This window comes from Bombina bombina, chromosome 2, assembly GCF_027579735.1.
Source record: "Bombina bombina isolate aBomBom1 chromosome 2, aBomBom1.pri, whole genome shotgun sequence".
NCBI lineage: Eukaryota > Metazoa > Chordata > Amphibia > Anura > Bombinatoridae > Bombina > Bombina bombina.
The window spans coordinates 1,037,758,214-1,037,777,605 of NC_069500.1; the positions used below are offsets into that span (position 1 = coordinate 1,037,758,214).

The window sequence follows — 19,392 nt, forward strand, 5'->3', positions numbered from 1 at the left end:
AACACAGAGTTCTCTAGCGATGATGGAGGTAACCAAAATAATCCGATGGGCGGAGGATCACTCTTGCCATCTCTCAACAATCCATATCCCAGGGGTAGAGAACTGGGAGGCGGATTTCCTAAGTCGTCAGACTTTTCATCCGGGGGAGTGGGATCTCCATCCGGAGGTATTTGCCCAGCTGAATCAGCTATGGGGCACACCAGAATTGGATCTGATTGCGTCCCGACAGAACGCCAAACTTCCTCGTTACGGGTCCAGGTCCCGGGATCCCCAGGCGGTACTGATAGATGCTCTAGCAGTGCCCTGGTCCTTCAATCTGGCCTATGTATTTCCACCGTTTCCTCTCCTCCCACGTCTGGTTGCCAGAATCAAGCAGGAGAGAGCTTCTGTGATTATGATAGCACCTGCGTGGCCACGCAGGACTTGGTATGCAGACCTAGTGGACATCTGTTCCACCGTGGACTGTGCCAATGAGGCAGGACCTTCTAATCCAAGGTCCATTCAAGCATCCAAATCTAATTTCTCTGCGTCTGACTGCTTGGAGATTGAACGCCTGATTCTATCAAAGCGTGGTTTCTCTGAGTCAGTCATTGATACCCTGATTCAAGCTAGAAAGCCTGTCACCAGGAAAATCTATCATAAGATTTGGCGCAAATATCTTCGTTGGTGTGAATCCAAGGGTTACTCATGGAGTAAGATTAGGATTCCTAGAATATTGTCTTTTCTCCAAGAAGGATTGGAGAAGGGATTATCAGCTAGTTCCTTAAAAGGACAGATATCTGCTTTGTCTATTCTTTTACACAAACGTCTGGCAGATGTCCCAGCGTTTAGTCAGGCCTTAGTCAGGATCAAGCCTGTATTTAAACCTGTTGCTCCGCCATGGAGCCTAAACTTAGTTCTTAAAGTTCTTCAAGGGGTTCCGTTTGAACCTATGCATTCCATAGATATTAAGCTTCTGTCTTGGAAAGTTTTGTTTTTAGTAGCTATCTCTTCGGCTCGAAGAGTTTCTGAGTTATCTGCTTTACAGTGTGACTCACCTTACCTGGTTTTCCATGCAGATAAGGTGGTTTTGCGTACCAAACCTGGATTCCTTCCTAAGGTTGTTTCTAATAGGAATATCAATCAGGAAATTGTTGTTCCTTCACTGTGTCCTAATCCTTCATCAAAGAAGGAACGTCTGTTGCACAATCTTGATGTGGTTCGTGCTTTAAAGTTCTACTTACAAGCAACTAGAGATTTCCATCAAACATCTTCATTGTTTGTTGTTTACTCTGGTAAGCGGAGAGGTCAAAAGGCTACGGCTACCTCTCTTTCCTTTTGGCTGAAAAGCATCATCTGTTTGGCTTATGAGACTGCAGCCTCCTGAAAGAATTACTGCTCATTCTACTAGAGCAGTGGCTTCCACATGGGCTTTTAAAAATGAGGCTTCTGTTGAACAGATTTGTAAGGCGGCGACTTGGTCTTCGCTTCATACTTTTTCCAAATTTTACAAATTCGATACTTTTGCTTCTTTGGAGGCTATTTTTGGGAGAAAGGTTCTACAAGCAGTGGTGCCTTCCGTTTAAGGTACCTGTCTTGTCCCTGCCTTCATCCGTGTCCTAAAGCTTTGGTATTGGTATCCCACAAGTATGGATGAATCCGTGGACTCGATACATCTTACAAGAGAAAACAGAATTTATGCTTACCTGATTTTCTCTTGTGATGTATCGAGTCCACGGCCCGCCCTGTCTGTTTAAGACAGGTAGTGTATTTTTATTTAAAAAACTTCAGTCACCTCTGCACCCTGTAGTTTCTCCTTTTTCTTCCTAGCCTTCGGTCGAATGACTGGGGCGGGCGGAGCTAAGGGAGGAGCTATATAGACAGCTCTGCTGTGGGTGCTCTCTTTGCCACTTCCTGTTAGGAAGGAGAATATCCCACAAGTATGGATGAATCTGTGGACTCGATACATCACAAGAGAAAGAAATTTATCAGGTAAGCATAAATTCTGTTTTTTTCTTTCATGATTCAGATAAAGCATGCAATTTTAAGCAACTTTGTAATTTACTCCTATTATCAATTTTTCCTCGTTCTCTTGCTATCTTTATTTGAAAAAGAAGACATCTAAGCTTTTTTTTGGTTTACAACTCTGGACAACACATTTTTATTCGTGGATGAATTTATCTACCAATCAGCAAGGACAACCCAGGTTGTCCACTAAAAATGGTCCGGCATCTAAATTTACATTCTTGCATTTCAAATAAAGATACCAAGAGAATTAAGAAAATTTGATAATAGGAGTAAATTAGAAAGTTGAAGGATCTATCTGAATCACGAAAGAAAGATTTTGGGTTCAGTGTCCCTTTAAGAATCTTGTATTTTTACAGTGTTATCGTGTGGATACACATAAGCCACTAAGAGGTTTAATGTTATTCCGATATTGTTATACACACAAGCATAGAGGCTAAACTCCTCCAGCACTGTTAATTATAGTATTATAGGTTAACCACTGTATCGTTCATGAATGTGAAGCATTTTGGAAGTTAAAGGGAAAGGATTGCACCCTTATGATAAAGTTCTTATTTATTAGCCCAAGCATACGTGAACTCCGGTCATTGCCTACTAGTAAGGAGACAACCACAAATAGTTGGCCTAGTAAATCTGAGAATTCACGTGTGACATCTCAGATATCTTTACATATATATATATTACAGCCCTAAAATGCACTAGATTATTAAAAATGAAGGGTCCCATTTGCCTTCGCTCCTGACATGTTTCGTCGGTTTCTCTGGCTTTTTCGAAGGCGGAGTGCCGCAGCATCAGCGTTTTTTTTGTGACGTCTAGCCACGCCTATAATTAAATATTGGCGAATCTGAAGGATTTTTTAGGAGAGGACACTTCGGCACAAGAAGATCCACCAGGAGAGGGGGCAGAAACAAACCAAAGACCATCAAGAACCAAGGACAAACAAAAACAAGACAACAAGAGATGGAGGCCTTACAATAGACCACCCAGCCCATTCTCATGAATGAGACTGACTTAATGCAAGTTATTAATCTATCTAATAAAATGTTATCTATAGAACATCAAAGTGTAATAAAGAGAGGTCTTTCATTCTGCCCCACAGGTCATCTGGATTAATTTGAAACAACTAAGGACATACAATTGTACCTCAGAAAAATCCTCCTTAAAAACATTTCATGAAGAAAAATGATTTGACATGTGAGATAGGTGTAGATACCAATTGGACAAATGAGGAACAACTTACTATCCAAGTAATGCAAGACTTACTAGAAGATAATTAGGCCCCCACAGAACCTAATTGGAGAGAAATGATCTCAAATAAATCCAAATACATACCTAAATTCAATTCCTCAAGGCACATAGAAATCTTTTAGAAATGGTAACTAAAGAAATCTCAGAACTTCCCATGAAATCAACACAAATGAATCGGACAAAACCAGAGATGAAAGCACTACAAGAGATGCAAAAATGGGACGATGTACTAATAAAAATTTGGAGAAAGGAGGCAATGTGGTTATCTGGCTGAAGGATCTTTATTTACTGGAAGTACATAAACATTTACGCAACAAAGATTGCTATTCCAAACTATTGTTTGATCCCACTCAAAAATTTCAAGAACAATATAATGGAATGGTAGCTAATGCTGTGAAAGATCAAATTATAACATCAAAAGAAAGCAAATTTCTAACAATACACAAATTAAAAACTGCCACATTCTATGCAATACCCAAAATCCACAAAAATTGTACTTTACCTCCAGGACGTCCCATTGTATCTGGTATCAGCAATTTAACCGAGAAAGTGAGTCAATATGTTGACTATAGACTCAGGGAATTCCTTACCCAGTTACCATCATTAATGAGAGACACTATGGAAGTCTTGCATTATCTAGAAAATATTCAAATAAATGAAAACACCATTCTAGTAACGGCAGATGTTGAAGCACTCTATACCAGCATAGATCACCAACTGGGTATTAAAGCTGTACAAACCTTTTTAGAGTCTTTAATGAAAAAAAAGCTCACAATAATTTCATTTTGGAAGTGTTAAAATTCATCCTACACCATAATTATTTCGTATTCGACCAACAATTCTATCAACAGATAAGAGGTACCGCGATGGGTACAGCATGTGTACCAACATATGCAAATCTCTTTCTGGGTTGGTGGGAGTAACAGACAGTGTTCTCGGATGACAATGCATCTTTTACCAATCACATCCCTCTATGGCTCAGATACATAGATGACGTGTTTTTTCTATGGGAAAGATCATTAGACACACTGACTCAATTCCTGAACAAACTAAACAATAATAATTTGAATATAAAACTCACATACAAAAGTAACAAACAAGAAGTGACATTTTTGGATTTATAAATATCCAAAGATAGCTGTGAGGCTATACAAACATATCTCTTCAGAAAAAAAGACTGCAACTAACAATATCCTCCACGCTACAAGTGGACACTCACCAAATACTACTAAAGCATTACAAACAGGAGTATTTTTAAGAATTAAGAGGAACTGCTCATATGCAATGACATATAATTGCAGAGCAGACGAATTACAATTGAGATTATAACAAAGACGATATAGCAATCGGAGTATTAAGAAGGCGAGACAAAGAGCCAACTCTACAAACAGACAGGACCTTCTACAGAAAGAGAAGAAAACAAAAGATAACATCACCAGACTGATATTGACATACTCACCTCAATCTCAAGAAGTGATACATATCCTAAATAAACATTTGCAAATTCTCCAAGTAGACCCTAACCTGAATAATGTCATAGGTGAAAGGATACAAATCGGATATAGGCGTGCAAAAAACTTGAAGGATGTTCTCAGCCCAAGTCATTTTGTAAAAAGGAAAACTAAATGTGACCCTATAGCGTTAGTTAAATCTATAACAGACAGATTTGGTAAAGTGCACAAAATTCAGTCTCATTTCAAATGTAGCACAGAGGGCATTATTTATGCTGTTTACTTGTAGCTGTGATTTATATTACATCGGGATGACCTCTAGAAAATTTCGTACTAGAATGCTTGAGCACTCAACAATGTAAGAAATTCTGAAAGAGATCTAAGAAATTACAAAAATATCACAAGTGTGGCATCCCATTTCCTAACTTACCATCAAGGAAAAATTTCAGAATTCCAATGCTACAGTATAGAAAAATATCTTTGGGAATTAGAGGTGGCAACTTGGAAGAGACCCTATTGAAAAAGGAAAGTCGTTGGATCTACCTCATAAATTCAGTTTCCCCACTAGGTCTAAATGAAAAAAAAAAGATTTTTCACATATCTTTGATAAAATATATTTTATCTTTGATAAAATACATTACCCCACAATTCAGTAAATGCTCTCTAATTTATTCACTCACTTATTATTTTCTCACCATAACTTGGTATTGTTTATTATTTCAAGTTTTTCACTCATTATTCAAAATATAGGTGCACATCTCCTGTAAATAATACACCGGAATCCTTTCAAAAATTTTCAAAATCCAATCATTTATGATTAAATGACCGTTAGGCACACTAATTCACATATCACTCGTGTTTTTATTTAATGATATAGGATACTATAAAGTAACCACTTACTGTCATTGATGATATACATAATTGATTTTAAAATACTCAAGAATAGGAGATATGGGATTAGCAGGTGATCACTATATTAACAAAATGTAAGTATGGATACCTGGTTATTTACCAGGTAAGATAAATAATTTATTACTTATTTAACTCCTTTATCACAGTCACTAAATTTCCCCAACCATTTGAGAGCAAAATCTAGTAAATATCAGACATTTTGTAATAATATCATATGTCATTGTGAGGAAGTACTAATAATACACGTTTGGATGTATCATTTATAACAAAACATCTACAGTATAAGATGGAATCTATATAGGAAATCGTGCATACGTCCACCTATGCCTATTAGACTCCATATATAATAATGTCATACTTATTATGAGGAAGCAGAAAAAATACATATTTGGATGTCTTATTTATAACAAAATACTTAAAAGTACAATGACAGAATTTACATATGAAACATACATATATATTTTTAAATGATTATCAGACTCTGTACACAATAACTTCATAGTTATTAGAATAATATTCCAAAACATCATAACTTAATAGCATGGCTAGATGTCACAAAAATCTAGTGCATATTGGGGCTGTAAATACGATATCTGAACTGTCACACGTGAATTCTCAGATTTACTAGGCCAACTAATTGTGGTTGACTCCTTACTAGCAGGCAATGACCGGAGGTCACGTATGCTTGGGCTAATATATAAGAACTCTATCATAAGGGTGCAATCCTTTCCCTTTAACTTCCAAAATGCTTTACATTCATGAACGATACAGTTGTTAACCTATAATACAATAATTAACAGTGCTGGAGGAGCTTAGCCTCTATGCTTGTTTGTATAACAATATCGGAATAACATTAAACCTCTTAGTGGCTTATGTGTATCCTCACGATAACACTGTAAAAATAAAAGATTCTTAAGCGACCTTAATTAATATAGTCTGTTTTCAGTATAAGCGGATACATTGGTAGTGATTCAGTGTGTACTCCAACACACACTACTGCTGCTAGCTAGTAATAATTACTATTTCTCTGCTATGCGATTGATACTTTATATACAAGTGAAAATATTACAGCAGATAAAACAATTATTTTTCCATTACACGATTGATATTCCACATACAAGTGGAAACACCATAACAGATAAGGTTTCTAGCGGATATACCGCTTTATTTTTCTATTATACGATTGATACTCTATATATAAGTGGTAACATTACAGACAAGGCTGCTAGCAGATACATATTAAGATTGTCTTATACAAACAGACCAAATAACATTATTAGCAGTTTTACTGTTTAAAACCTCTATGTGGCTTATTTGTATTCACATGATAACAGCGATAAAATATAAATCCCTTTAGGAATTTTAACAACCTACACAGCCTGTTTGTATTTTAAGTGGACACGGTAGGGATTTTGGTTTAGTTCGTTACACACTACTGCTGCTTGATAGTAATAATATTCTACCTACTGTAAATACGTTTGATATTTCAAACACAAGTGGAAACATATCAGACTCTATTGCTGGTAGATTCAGATTAAGATTACCTGGTACAAACAGATCAATACATTTACAGCAGTCACATTACTGCTAAGAGTACCCACTGGGGCAATTCTAAGGATATACAAAGTGTTAAGGGCATAATGGGAATTACCGTGATGGATTGTCACTGCAATATAATATTAATACATACAAACATAGCCAACGTGTGAAGAATTTACTTTATAACTTAACTATCTAGCTAAGTATTTTCCAACACAGTACTTGTATTAGTCCATTCAAAAAACACACACATCATAAGGCTGCCATGTGTCTACGACCTTAGAATATCCAATATAGTAGTATCTTCCAGAGTGGTTTATAATTTTGATCAGATATCCACAGCAAAGTAATTCTTTAGATACTCAGTAGTAAGATTGTTGTGTGGTCACGGAAACATCCATTGTAGGCAGTTTAACCTGGTTATCTATTCCAGGATCCCAGAGGACAATATATCTGTGAATAATGAGTGCACATATATACATATATGTTACATAAAATATCTGTGGGAGATAATTATTTATAAGGCTACAAACCACATTACCGTTTAAGTGTGAAAAGCAACTTTAACACAATTTGAATGGCAGTATATTTGTATGTTTGAACACCATAATATTAACTGTTTGCACCAAACACCATTACAATTTGGAAATTCTATTTGCCAAGCCTCTCCTCTCCCCCTAGCCGTACTAATAATCTAGTAAGGGAGATCCTTACTTTAGGTCTCTATATGTGTACCCAAGTTGATATTGACCTAACTTACTTTACATAATTGGCTACCTGGTGTGATAGTACCCAGGATAGCACTTCACTATCAGCTCTAAATTTCTCTAGTGGTTTTTAAATGTACCCATTTTTAAATATACTTAATAAAGTTTGAATTTTTTATATTATTTTTGTTGACGTACACCAACTTATAATGATTACACAATCTCTGTGTGGGATTTGAGTGCTAAGGTGTATTCTTTTTGTGCAACTATCTTTTAGTTGCCTTCGTTGAATCATATCCCAAGCACTACCTAAAGCGCTTTTCTAATATAGTATGAAAATAGTAATGTATCTGTATAGTGCTTACACAAAGGTAGTAAGAAAATAAAGCTCTCATTATTGGTTATTTATAAATCGACAACTTTTTATACAATGCTATGTAAATCTGAGGGTACAATACTTACGAGAGATTATACAAGTGTATGCTATATACAATATTTATTTTAACAAACTTTCCAAAGTAAATTACAACTCTTACCCTAAGAAACTTAAATGGAGAGAAATGTCCTGCCCTTGAGCAAAGTCATTAGTTGATACTCTTACGCAGAGTGAACTTCAGGTAGAGAGCGGGTAAAGCTTGTACTCAAATCGTAAAAATCAAAATAATTAATTATGTGAATCCATCTCCGTAGAGGCAACAGGAAGAGAGAATTCAACATGCATTTCTATATCATCATGTTGAACAGTAAAAATATTTAAACCATGCTGAAGGATTACTCACACAGTTAGTTTTGGTCATGAGCAGGAGCTACAATGTATCCTATTCAGTATATGGTCAACAAGCCAATCAAGAGTGGTATATCACTAGCCTGGGAATGTCACTGGAAGTGCATCTGTCATGAGTTTTAAATAATTTTAGGTTATAACTTGGTTCCATAATTTCTCATTTGTATGTGGAGTAAGATAAAATTATGCAACTTTATCAGTTATAGCTACCTCTTACATATTATTCAGTGCAAGCTGTTTGTGTTTCTAGTCTGAAGACTACTATGGTATGAGACGCCTATATATGATCCTGGGAACATGTCTTTTCTACAAGGTAAGGCCATTGCATTTTTCAGATATAAAATTAGTTAACTCATTAAATATACCAGGAAATAGCAGCTTGTAATTGTTAAAGGGACAGTAAAGCCAACTTTCTTTTCTCAGATACACCTTGCACTTTTAAACAAATTTCTAATTTACTCCTCTTATCAAATTTGTTTTGTTCTCTTGGTATCCTTTGTTGAAAAGCATACCCATGTATGCTCAGGGGCAGCAAAGCAATACTGAAAGGTAGTTGGTGATTGGTGGCTGCAGCACTTGTCATTGACTCACCTGATGTGTTCCGCTAGCTCCCAGTAGTGCATTACTGCTCCAAGGTTAACTCTTCAACAATGGATGCCAGTAGAACACTGGTTTTCAAATCTGTCCTCTGGCTTCCCCAACAGTCCAGGTTTTCAGGATTACCTTGGATGAGAGCAGGTAAAATAACCATGTTTACTAATCAGCTGATTATTTCACCTGTGCTCTAGTTCAGATATCCTCAAAATCTAACCTGTTAGGGAGGTATGAGGACAGGTTTGAAAACCTGTGCATTAGAATGAAGAAAATCTGATTAAAGAAGAAAATTGCAAATCTGTTTCATTGCATGCTCAATCTTAATCATTAACCTTTAATTTTTTCTTTAATTTTGCTTTAACTAATTTGATCAATTTAAGTATGTTGTGTGGTGCCCAATATTCCTTTATTGGAATCTCACACCAGTGAAGAGCATTTCAGAACAAATTGGAATGTACTTGACTTCACTGGCATCCCCGGATTCCCCTGGCAAGGGGGTATGTGATGAGCTCCGATAGACCCCTCCCGGATGACGATACATTGTGAATAAATAAATAAATAAATGTGTAAATAAATTGTGCGTATGACGACCATGTGTCATCATTCTCACTTAAAGGGATAAGGTTTAATCTCTCTATTGTATGGGGCAAGGTTCATGTGTTCAATTGGGCAAGGACAGATTTCTTTCATGTAATTGGCAAGAGTCCATGAGCTAGTGACGTATGGAATATACAATCCTACCAGGAGGGGCAAAGTTTCCCAAACCTCAAAATGCCTATAAATACACCCCTCACCGCACCCACAATTCAGTATTTACAAACTTTGTCTCCTATGGAGGTGGTGAAGTAAGTTTGTGCTTGATTTTCTTCTGTAATATGCGCTTCTCAGCATTTTGAAGCCCGATTCCTCTGAGTACAGTGAATGTCAGAGGGATGTGAAGGGAGTATTACCTATTGAATTCTTTGGTTTTCCTCACGGGAAATCTTTTCATAGGTTCTCTGTTATCGGTTGTAGAGATTCATCTCCTACCTCCCTTTTCAGATCGACGATATACTCTCATATTCCATTACCTCTTCTGATAACCATTTCATTACTGGTTTGACTATCTGCTATATGTGGAAGGGTGTCTTTCGGTAAGTATGTTTTCATTACTTAAGACACTCTCAGCTATGGTTTGGCACTTTATGTATTAATGTAAAGTTCTAAATATTTGTATTGTACTTATATTTGCAATGAGTCAGGTTTATGTATATTTCCTTTTGCAGACCATCAGTTTCAAAATTGTGAAAAATGTATTTAGGAAGTTATTTTTTATTACCTGGGGTATAGTCTTTTCTTCAAAATTCACTGTTTTCTTTCATTTTCGTGGGCAAAATTAGGATCGCAAGGCCGCAAAATGCTATTGTTTGTGTCATTCTTGGCGCAATAATTTTTTTTGCGCAAAGGTACGTTCGTTTACGCAAGTTTGCCATTTCCGGGGTCTTAGTTGACGCCAGGTTCCTTGCACAAGGTTGTATCTGCCATGACGCGAGTTGCGTCATTTCCGGATGTTGTTACCGCCAAAAATTTTCATTTTGCATTGCGCGTCATACTTGGCGCCAAATTATTTAAGTATTTAAACCCCACTTCCTATATGTCTCTTGCCTTTCTCAATGCTCAGAGGGCTATGCTGTTTGCTTTTTTTTCCCATTCCTGAAACTGCCATATAAGGAAATTGATCATTTTGCTTTATATGTTGTTTTTTTCTCTTACATTTGCAAGATGTCTCAATCTGATCCTGTCTCAGAAACCACTGTTGGATTCCTGCTGCCTGATAACAGTTCTACCAAAGATAAGTGTATCTGTTGTAAATTAGTAGAGATTATATCTCCAGCGGTAGTATGTAACAGTTGTCATGATAAACTTTTACGTGCAGAGAATGTATCCATCAGTACTAGTACAATGCCTGTTGTTCCTTCAACATCTAATGTACATGATATCCCTGTGAATATAAAAGATTTTATTGCTGATGCGATTCAGAAGGCTTTGTTTGCTATTCCTCCTTCTAATAAACGTAAAAGGTCTTTTGAAACTTCTCATAAAGTTGATGAAATTTCAAATGACCGACAACATATTGATTTATCCTCCTCTGTTGAGCATCTATCTGATTCAGAAGATCCTACCTCAGAGATTGACACTGACAAATCTACTTATCTCTTTAAGATGGAGTATATTCGTTCCTTGTTAAGAGGTGTTGATTACTTTGGATATTGAGGAAACTAGTCCCCTTGATATTAAAACTAGTAAACGTTTAAATTCTGTTTATAAACCTCCTGTGGTTACTATTTCTGATATAATTTCAAAGGAATGGAATAGGCCTGGTACTACTTCTTTTATTCCTTCTGCTAGGTTTAAAAAGTTGGAGTTTTGGGGGAAAATCCCCAAGGTTGACGGGGCTATCTCTACTCTTGCCAAACGTACTACTATCCCTATGGAAGATAGTACTTCCTTTAAAGAACCTTTAGATAGGAAACTTGAATCTTATCTAAGTTAAGCTTCTTTATATTCTGGCTATCTTTTCAGGCCTGCCATTTCTATGGCTGATGTTGCAGCTGCATCAACTTTTTGGTTGGAAAGTTTAGCGCAACAGGATACAGATCCTGATTTGTCTAGCATTGTTCGCTTGCTTCAACATGCTAATCATTTTATCTGTGATGCTATTTTTGATATCATCAAAATTGATGTTAAATCTATGTCTTTAGCTATCTTAGCTAGAAGAGCTTTGTGGCTTAAATATTGGAATGCTGGCATGGTATCTAAGTCTAGATTACTATCTCTTTCTTTCCAAGGTAACAATTTATTTGGTTATCTGTTGAATTAAATTATTTCAACTGTTACTGGGGGAAGGGAGTTTTTTTACCTAAGGATAAAAGATTTAAGGGTAAATCTAAGGCTTCTAATAGTTTTCGTTCTTTTCGACAGAATAAGGAACAGAAAGCCAATCCTTCCCCCAAAGAATCTGGTTCCAATTGGAAACCCTGTTCAAGGTGGAATAAATCCAAGCCTTTTAAGAAACCAAAGCCAGCACCCAAGTCTGCATGAAAGTGCAGCCCTCATTCCTCCTCAGCTGGTGGGGGCAGATTCATTTGGGCAGATTCTGTTAAAAATCAATGGATTCAGAGCATTGTCTCTCAAGGGAATCGAATAGGATTCAGAGTAAGACCTCCTGTGAGAAGATTTTTCTCTCACGCATTCCAGCAAACCCTGTGAAGGCTCAGGCCTTTCTGAAGTGTGTTTCAGATCTAGAGCTTTCAGTGGTAATTATACCAGTTCCATTTCAGGAACAGGGTCTGGGGTTTTATTCAAATCTATTCATTGTCCCAAAGAAAGAAAATTAATTCAGGCCAGTTCTGGATCTGAAAATTTTTAACCGTTTTGTGAGAGTGCCAACTTTCAAGATGGTGACTATAAGGACTATTCTGCCTTTTGTTCAGCAAGGTCATTATATGTCCACTATAGACTTACAGGATGCATATCTTCATATTCCGATTCATCCAGATTCTCTTTTCTAGACAAGCATTACCAATTTGTTGCTCTTCCATTTGGCCTAGCGACAGCTCCAAGAATTTTTTCAAAAGTTCTCAGTGCCCTACTCTCTGTAATCAGAGAACAGGGTATTGCGGTGTTTACTTATTTGGACAATATGTTGGTACTAGCTCAGTTTTTACATTTTGCTGAATCTCACACATATCAACTAGTGTTGTTTCTTCAAAGACATGGTTGGAGGATTAATTTACCAAAAAGTTCCTTGATTCCTCAGACAAGGGTCACATTTTTAGGTTTCCAGATAGATTCAGTGTCCATGACTCTGTCTCTAACAGACAAGAGACGAATAAAATTGGTTTCAGCTTGTCGGAACCTTCAGTCTCAGTCATTCCCTTCAGTGGCTATGTGCATGGAAGTTTTAGGTCTCATGACTGCAGCATTGGACGCTATCCCCTTTTCTCATTTTCATATGAGACCTCTCCAGCTTTGTATGCTGAAGCAATGGTGCAGGGATTATACAAAGATATCACAATTAATATCCTTAAATCCCAATGTTCAACTTTCTCTGACTTGGTGGTTAGACCACCACCGTATAATTCAAGGGGCCTCTTTTGTTTGTCCAACCTGGACTGTAATCACAACAGATGCAAGTCTTTCAGGTTGGAGAGCTGTCTAGGGATTTCTGACAGCACAAGTGGTTTGGAAATCTCATGAGGCGAGGTTACCAATCAATATTTTGGAACTCCATGCTATTTTCAGGGCTCTTCAGGTTTGGCCTCTGTTGAAGAGGGAACCATTTATTTGTTTTCAGACAGACAATATCACAACTTTGGCATATGTCAATCATCAGGGCGGGACTCGCAGTCCCCTAGCTATGAAAGAAGTATCTTGAATACTTGTTTGGGCGGAATCCAGCTCTTGTCTGATTTCTACGGTACATATCCCAGGTATAGACAATTGGGAAGCGGATTATCTCAGCCGTCAGACTTTACATCCGGGGGAGTGGTCTCTCCTTCCAGATGTGTTTTTTCAGATTGTTCAGATGTAGGGTCTTCCAGAAATAAATCTGATGACTTCTCATCTAAGCAAGAAACTTCCTAGGTACCTATCCAGGTCAGGGATCCTCAGGCAGAGTCGGTGGATGCCTTAGCAGTTTCTTGGTTTTACCAACCTGCTTATATCTTTCCCCCTCTAGTTCTTCTTCCAAGAGTGATTTCCAAAATCATCATGGAACATTTGTTTGTGTTTCTGGTAGCTCCAGCATGGCCTCACAGGTTCTGGTATGCGGACCTTGTCCTGATGTCCAGTTGTCAACCTTGGCCACTTCCTTTAAGACCAGATCTTCTGTCTCAAGGATGGTTTTTCCATCAGGATCTCAGATTGCTAAATTTGAAGGTTTCGAAATTGAAGGCTTAATGCTTAGTCATAGAGGTTTCTCTGACTCAGTGATTGATACTATGTTACAGGCTCGTAAATCTGTTTCTAGGACGATTTATTATCAAGTTTGGAAGACTTTTATTTCATGGTGTTCTTCTCCTAAATTCTCCTGGCATTCTTTTAGAATTCCTAGAATTTTACAGTTTCTTCAGGATGTTTTGGATAAAGGTTTATCTGCAAGTTCCTTGAATGGACAAATCTCTGCTCTTTCTGTTTTATTTCACAGAAAGATTGCTTAACTTCCTGATATTCACTGTTTTGTTCAGGCTTTGGTCCGTATCAAGCCTGTCATTAAATCAATCTCTCCTCCTTGGAGTCTTAATTTGGTTTTGAAAGCTTTACAGGCTCCTCCTTTTGAGCCTATGCATTCTTTGGATATTAAACTACTTTCTTGGAAAGTGTTGTTCCTTTTGGCTATCTCTTCTGCTAGAAGAGTTTCTGAATTATCTGCTCTTTCTTGTAAGTCACCTTTTCTGATTTTTCATCAAGATAAGGCAGTTTTGCAGACTTCATTTAAATTTTTACCTAAATTTGTAAATTCTAACAACATTAATAGGGAAATTGTTGTCCCCTCTTTGTGTCCTAATCCTAAGAATTATTTGGAAAGATCCTTACTTTCTCTGGATGTTGTAAGAGCTTTGAAATATTATGTCGAAGCTACTAAAGATTTCAGAAAGACTTCTAGTCTATTTGTTGTCTTTTCTGGTTCTAGGAAAGGTCAGAAAGCTTCTGCCATTTCCTTGGCATCTTGGTTAAAGCTTTTGATTCATAAGGCTTATTTGGAGCCGGGTCATGCCCCGCCTCAGAGAATCACAGCTCATTCTACTGGATCAGTCTCCACTTCGTGGGCTTTTAAGAATGAAGCTTCAGTTGATTAGATTTGCAAAGCAGCAAATTCTACCGTTTTGATGTATTTGCCTCTTCGGAAGCAGTTTTTGGTAGAAAAGTTCTTCAGGCAGCTGTTTCAGTTTGATTCCTCTGCTTATGTTTTAAGTTTTTTCTTTCATTTTTGAGAAAAAACTTATTTTTTTGGTTGTGGATTTAATTTTTTCAGCGGAAAATGTTTTTATTTTATCCCTCCCTCTCTAGTGACTCTTGTGTGGAGTTCCACATCTTGGGTATTTCTATCCCATACGTCACTAGCTCATGGACTCTTGCCAATTACATGAAAGAAAACATAATTTATGTAAGAACTTACCTGATAAATTAATTTCTTTCATATTGGCAAGAGCCCTTGAGAACCACCCTTTTTATGGTGGTGTTTTTTTGTACAAAGCACAATTATATTTCCAATTCCTTTTTTGATGCTTTTTACTCCTTTTTTTTCTATCACCCCACTACGTGGCTATCCGTTAAACTGAATTGTGGGTGCGGTGAGGGGTGTATTTATAGGCATTTTGAGGTTTGGGAAACTTTGCCCCTCCTGGTAGGATTGTATATCCCATACATCACTAGCTCATGGACTCTTGTCAATAAGAAAGAAATTAATTTATCAGGTAAGTTCTTACATAAATTATGTTTTTCAGTAGAAGAGTAACAGTCAGTCAATCATGTTTGCTTCTATTATTTTAGAGGAATAAATACCTTTGTAGGCTTTTTCTGTTATTCGTGTAGATTTATATACGGTCTAGGGACATTTCTTCTTCTTCTTTCTTATTGATCTCTCTGTTAATGTTTCCTTACAGAAAATGTAGGTCTGCAGCATGACGGATTAAATATCTGAATAGATATTAGTGTTCCTAACACAATTTAGATAAGGATTGATCAGTTGCTTTGAAATTGCTAGGATTAGGCATGTCTTCTGTTCTTTTTAGGAAAGAAATATACGATTTCATTAATAACATAAAAGTAGTTTGGGAGTAATTACAGGCTTACAGGCTTTTTGTCATATATTTTCTACAGAAATGCATTACTGATCATTATTATACTGTTTTTACATAATGAGAACTTAATTTGTAGTTTAAAACATGGAGGCCAGCTGACAAAGAAGAAATGCAGCCTTCAATTGTAAGTTGAGCACAGTTAGTAGATGCCAGTATAAAAAGAGTTCACTAAATATTGTTTAGTTAGGACACAAGTAAAAGTTAAAAAAAATCCCAGCTTACTTCCATTATCAAATGTTTGTCTTTTTATATGCACACCCGCAGTTTCTACTGAAGCATGTTTTAGAGATCACAGTGTATAGGTATATGAGCTTGTGATTGGGTGATGGATATCATTTGATGGGGCGGGGTTATGGAAGAAATTTTGAAATTTGCTGCTTATTTGAAATTCAGAGTAAGTTATATGCAATTATTAGATCATTTCGTACAAATAAATGTATGGGTTTGGGTTACAGGATATTTCTCCAACATAGGTGTGTCCGGTCCACGGCGTCATCCTTACTTGTGGGATATTCTCTTCCCCAACAGGAAATGGCAAAGAGCCCAGCAAAGCTGGTCACATGATCCCTCCTAGGCTCCGCCTACCCCAGTCATTCTCTTTGCCGTTGTACAGGCAACATCTCCACGGAGATGGCTTAGAGTTTTTTAGTGTTTAACTGTAGTTTTTATTATTCAATCAAGAGTTTGTTATTTTGAAATAGTGCTGGTATGTACTATTTACTCAGAAACAGAAAAGAGATGAAGATTTCTGTTTGTATGAGGAAAATGATTTTAGCAACCGTCACTAAAATCCATGGCTGTTCCACACAGGACTGTTGAGAGCAATTAACTTCAGTTGGGGGAACAGAGAGCAGTCTCTTGCTGCTTGAGGTATGACACATTCTAACAAGACGATGTAATGCTGGAAGCTGTCATTTTCCCTATGGGATCCGGTAAGCCATGTTTATTAAGATCGTAAATAAGGGCTTCACAAGGGCTTATTAAGACTGTAGACTTTTTCTGGGCTAAATCGATTCATTATTAACACATATTTAGCCTTGAGGAATCATTTATTCTGGGTATTTTGATATAATAATATCGGCAGGCACTGTTTTAGACACCTTATTCTTTAGGGGCTTTCCCAAATCATAGGCAGAGCCTCATTTTCGCGCCGGTGTTGCGCACTTGTTTTTGAGAGGCATGACATGCAGTCGCATGTGAGAGGAGCTCTGATACTTAGAAAAGACTTTCTGAAGGCGTCATTTGGTATCGTATTCCCCTTTGGGCTTGGTTGGGTCTCAGCAAAGCAGATACCAGGGACTGTAAAGGGGTTAAAGTTAAAAACGGCTCCGGTTCCGTTATTTTAAGGGTTAAAGCTTCCAAATTTGGTGTGCAATACTTTTAAGGCTTTAAGACACTGTGGTGAAAATTTGGTGATTTTTGAACAATTCCTTCATGTTTTTTCGCAATTGCAGTAATAAAGTGTGTTCAGTTTAAAATTTAAAGTGACAGTAACGGTTTTATTTTAAAACGTTTTTTGTACTTTGTTATCAAGTTTATGCCTGTTTAACATGTCTGAACTACCAGATAGACTGTGTTCTGAATGTGGGGAAGCCAGAATTCCCATTCATTTAAATAAATGTGATTTATGTGACAATGACAATGATGCCCAAGATGATTCCTCAAGTGAGGGGAGTAAGCATGGTACTGCATCATTCCCTCCTTCGTCTACACGAGTCTTGCCCACTCAGGAGGCCCCTAGTACATCTAGCGCGCCAATACTCCTTACTATGCAACAATTAACGGCTGTAATGGATAATTCTGTCAAAAACATTTTAGCCAAAATGAACACTTATCAGCGTAAGCGCGACTGCTCTGTTTTAGATACTGAAGAGCATGACGACGCTGTTAATAATGGTTCTGAAGGGCCCCTAACCCAGTCTGATGGGGCCAGGGAGGTTTTGTCTGAGGGAGAAATTACTGATTCAGGGAACATTTCTCAACAAGCTGAACCTGATGTGATTACGTTTAAATTTAAGTTGGAACATCTCCGCATTCTGCTTAAGGAGGTATTATCCACTCTGGATGATTGTGACAAGTTGGTCATCCCAGAGAAACTATGTAAAATGGACAAGTTCCTAGAGGTCCCGGGGCTCCCAGAAGCTTTTCCTATACCCAAGCGGGTGGCGGACATTGTTAATAAAGAATGGGAAAGGCCCGGTATTCCTTTCGTCCCTCCCCCCATATTTAAAAAATTGTTTCCTATGGTCGACCCCAGAAAGGACTTATGGCAGACAGTCCCCAAGGTCGAGGGAGCGGTTTCCACTTTAAACAAACGCACCACTATACCCATAGAGGATAGTTGTGCTTTCAAAGATCCTATGGATAAAAAATTAGAAGGTTTACTTAAAAAGATGTTTGTTCAGCAGGGTTACCTTCTACAACCAATTTATGCATTGTCCCTGTAGCTACAGCCGCATGTTTCTGGTTCGATGAGCTGATAAAGGCGGTCGATAGTGATTCTCCTCCTTATGAGGAGATTATGGACAGAATCAATGCTCTCAAATTGGCTAATTCTTTCACCCTAGACGCCACTTTGCAATTGGCTAGGTTAGCGGCTAAGAATTCTGGGTTTGCTATTGTGGCGCGCAGAGCGCTTTGGTTGAAATCTTGGTCAGCTGATGCGTCTTCCAAGAACAAGCTACTTAACATTCCTTTCAAGGGGAAAACGCTGTTTGGCCCTGACTTGAAAGAGATTATCTCTGATATCACTGGGGGTAAGGGCCACGCCCTTCCTCAGGATCGGCCTTTCAAGGCAAAAAATAAACCTAATTTTCGTCCCTTTCGTAGAAATGGACCAGCCCAAAGTGCTACGTCCTCTAAGCAAGAGGGTAATACTTCTCAAGCCAAGCCAGCTTGGAGACCAATGCAAGGCTGGAACAAGGGAAAGCAGGCCAAGAAACCTGCCACTGCTACCAAGACAGCATGAAATGTTGGCCCCCGATCCGGGACCGGATCTGGTGGGGGGCAGACTCTCTCTCTTCGCTCAGGCTTGGGCAAGAGATGTTCTGGATCCTTGGGCGCTAGAAATAGTCTCCCAAGGTTATCTTCTGGAATTCAAGGGGCTTCCCCCAAGGGGGAGGTTCCACAGGTCTCAGTTGTCTTCAGACCACATAAAAAGACAGGCATTCTTACATTGTGTAGAAGACCTGTTAAAAATGGGAGTGATTCATCCTGTTCCATTAAGAGAACAAGGGATGGGGTTCTACTCCAATCTGTTCATAGTTCCCAAAAAAGAGGGAACGTTCAGACCAATCTTAGATCTCAAG

The 19,392-nt window shown here is 37.8% G+C and overlaps 1 protein-coding gene across 1 annotated transcript in view; it reads left to right on the top strand.

Annotated features, from left to right (window-relative positions):
• Positions 1 to 19,392, top strand: part of INTU (inturned planar cell polarity protein) — a 473,020-nt gene that overhangs the window by 322,667 nt on the left and 130,961 nt on the right. Inside the window, exon 10 of the mRNA XM_053703638.1 lies at positions 8,896 to 8,958. Within this exon, the coding sequence (XP_053559613.1) occupies positions 8,896 to 8,958 (63 nt within the window). The remainder of the gene's footprint in view (positions 1 to 8,895; positions 8,959 to 19,392) is intronic.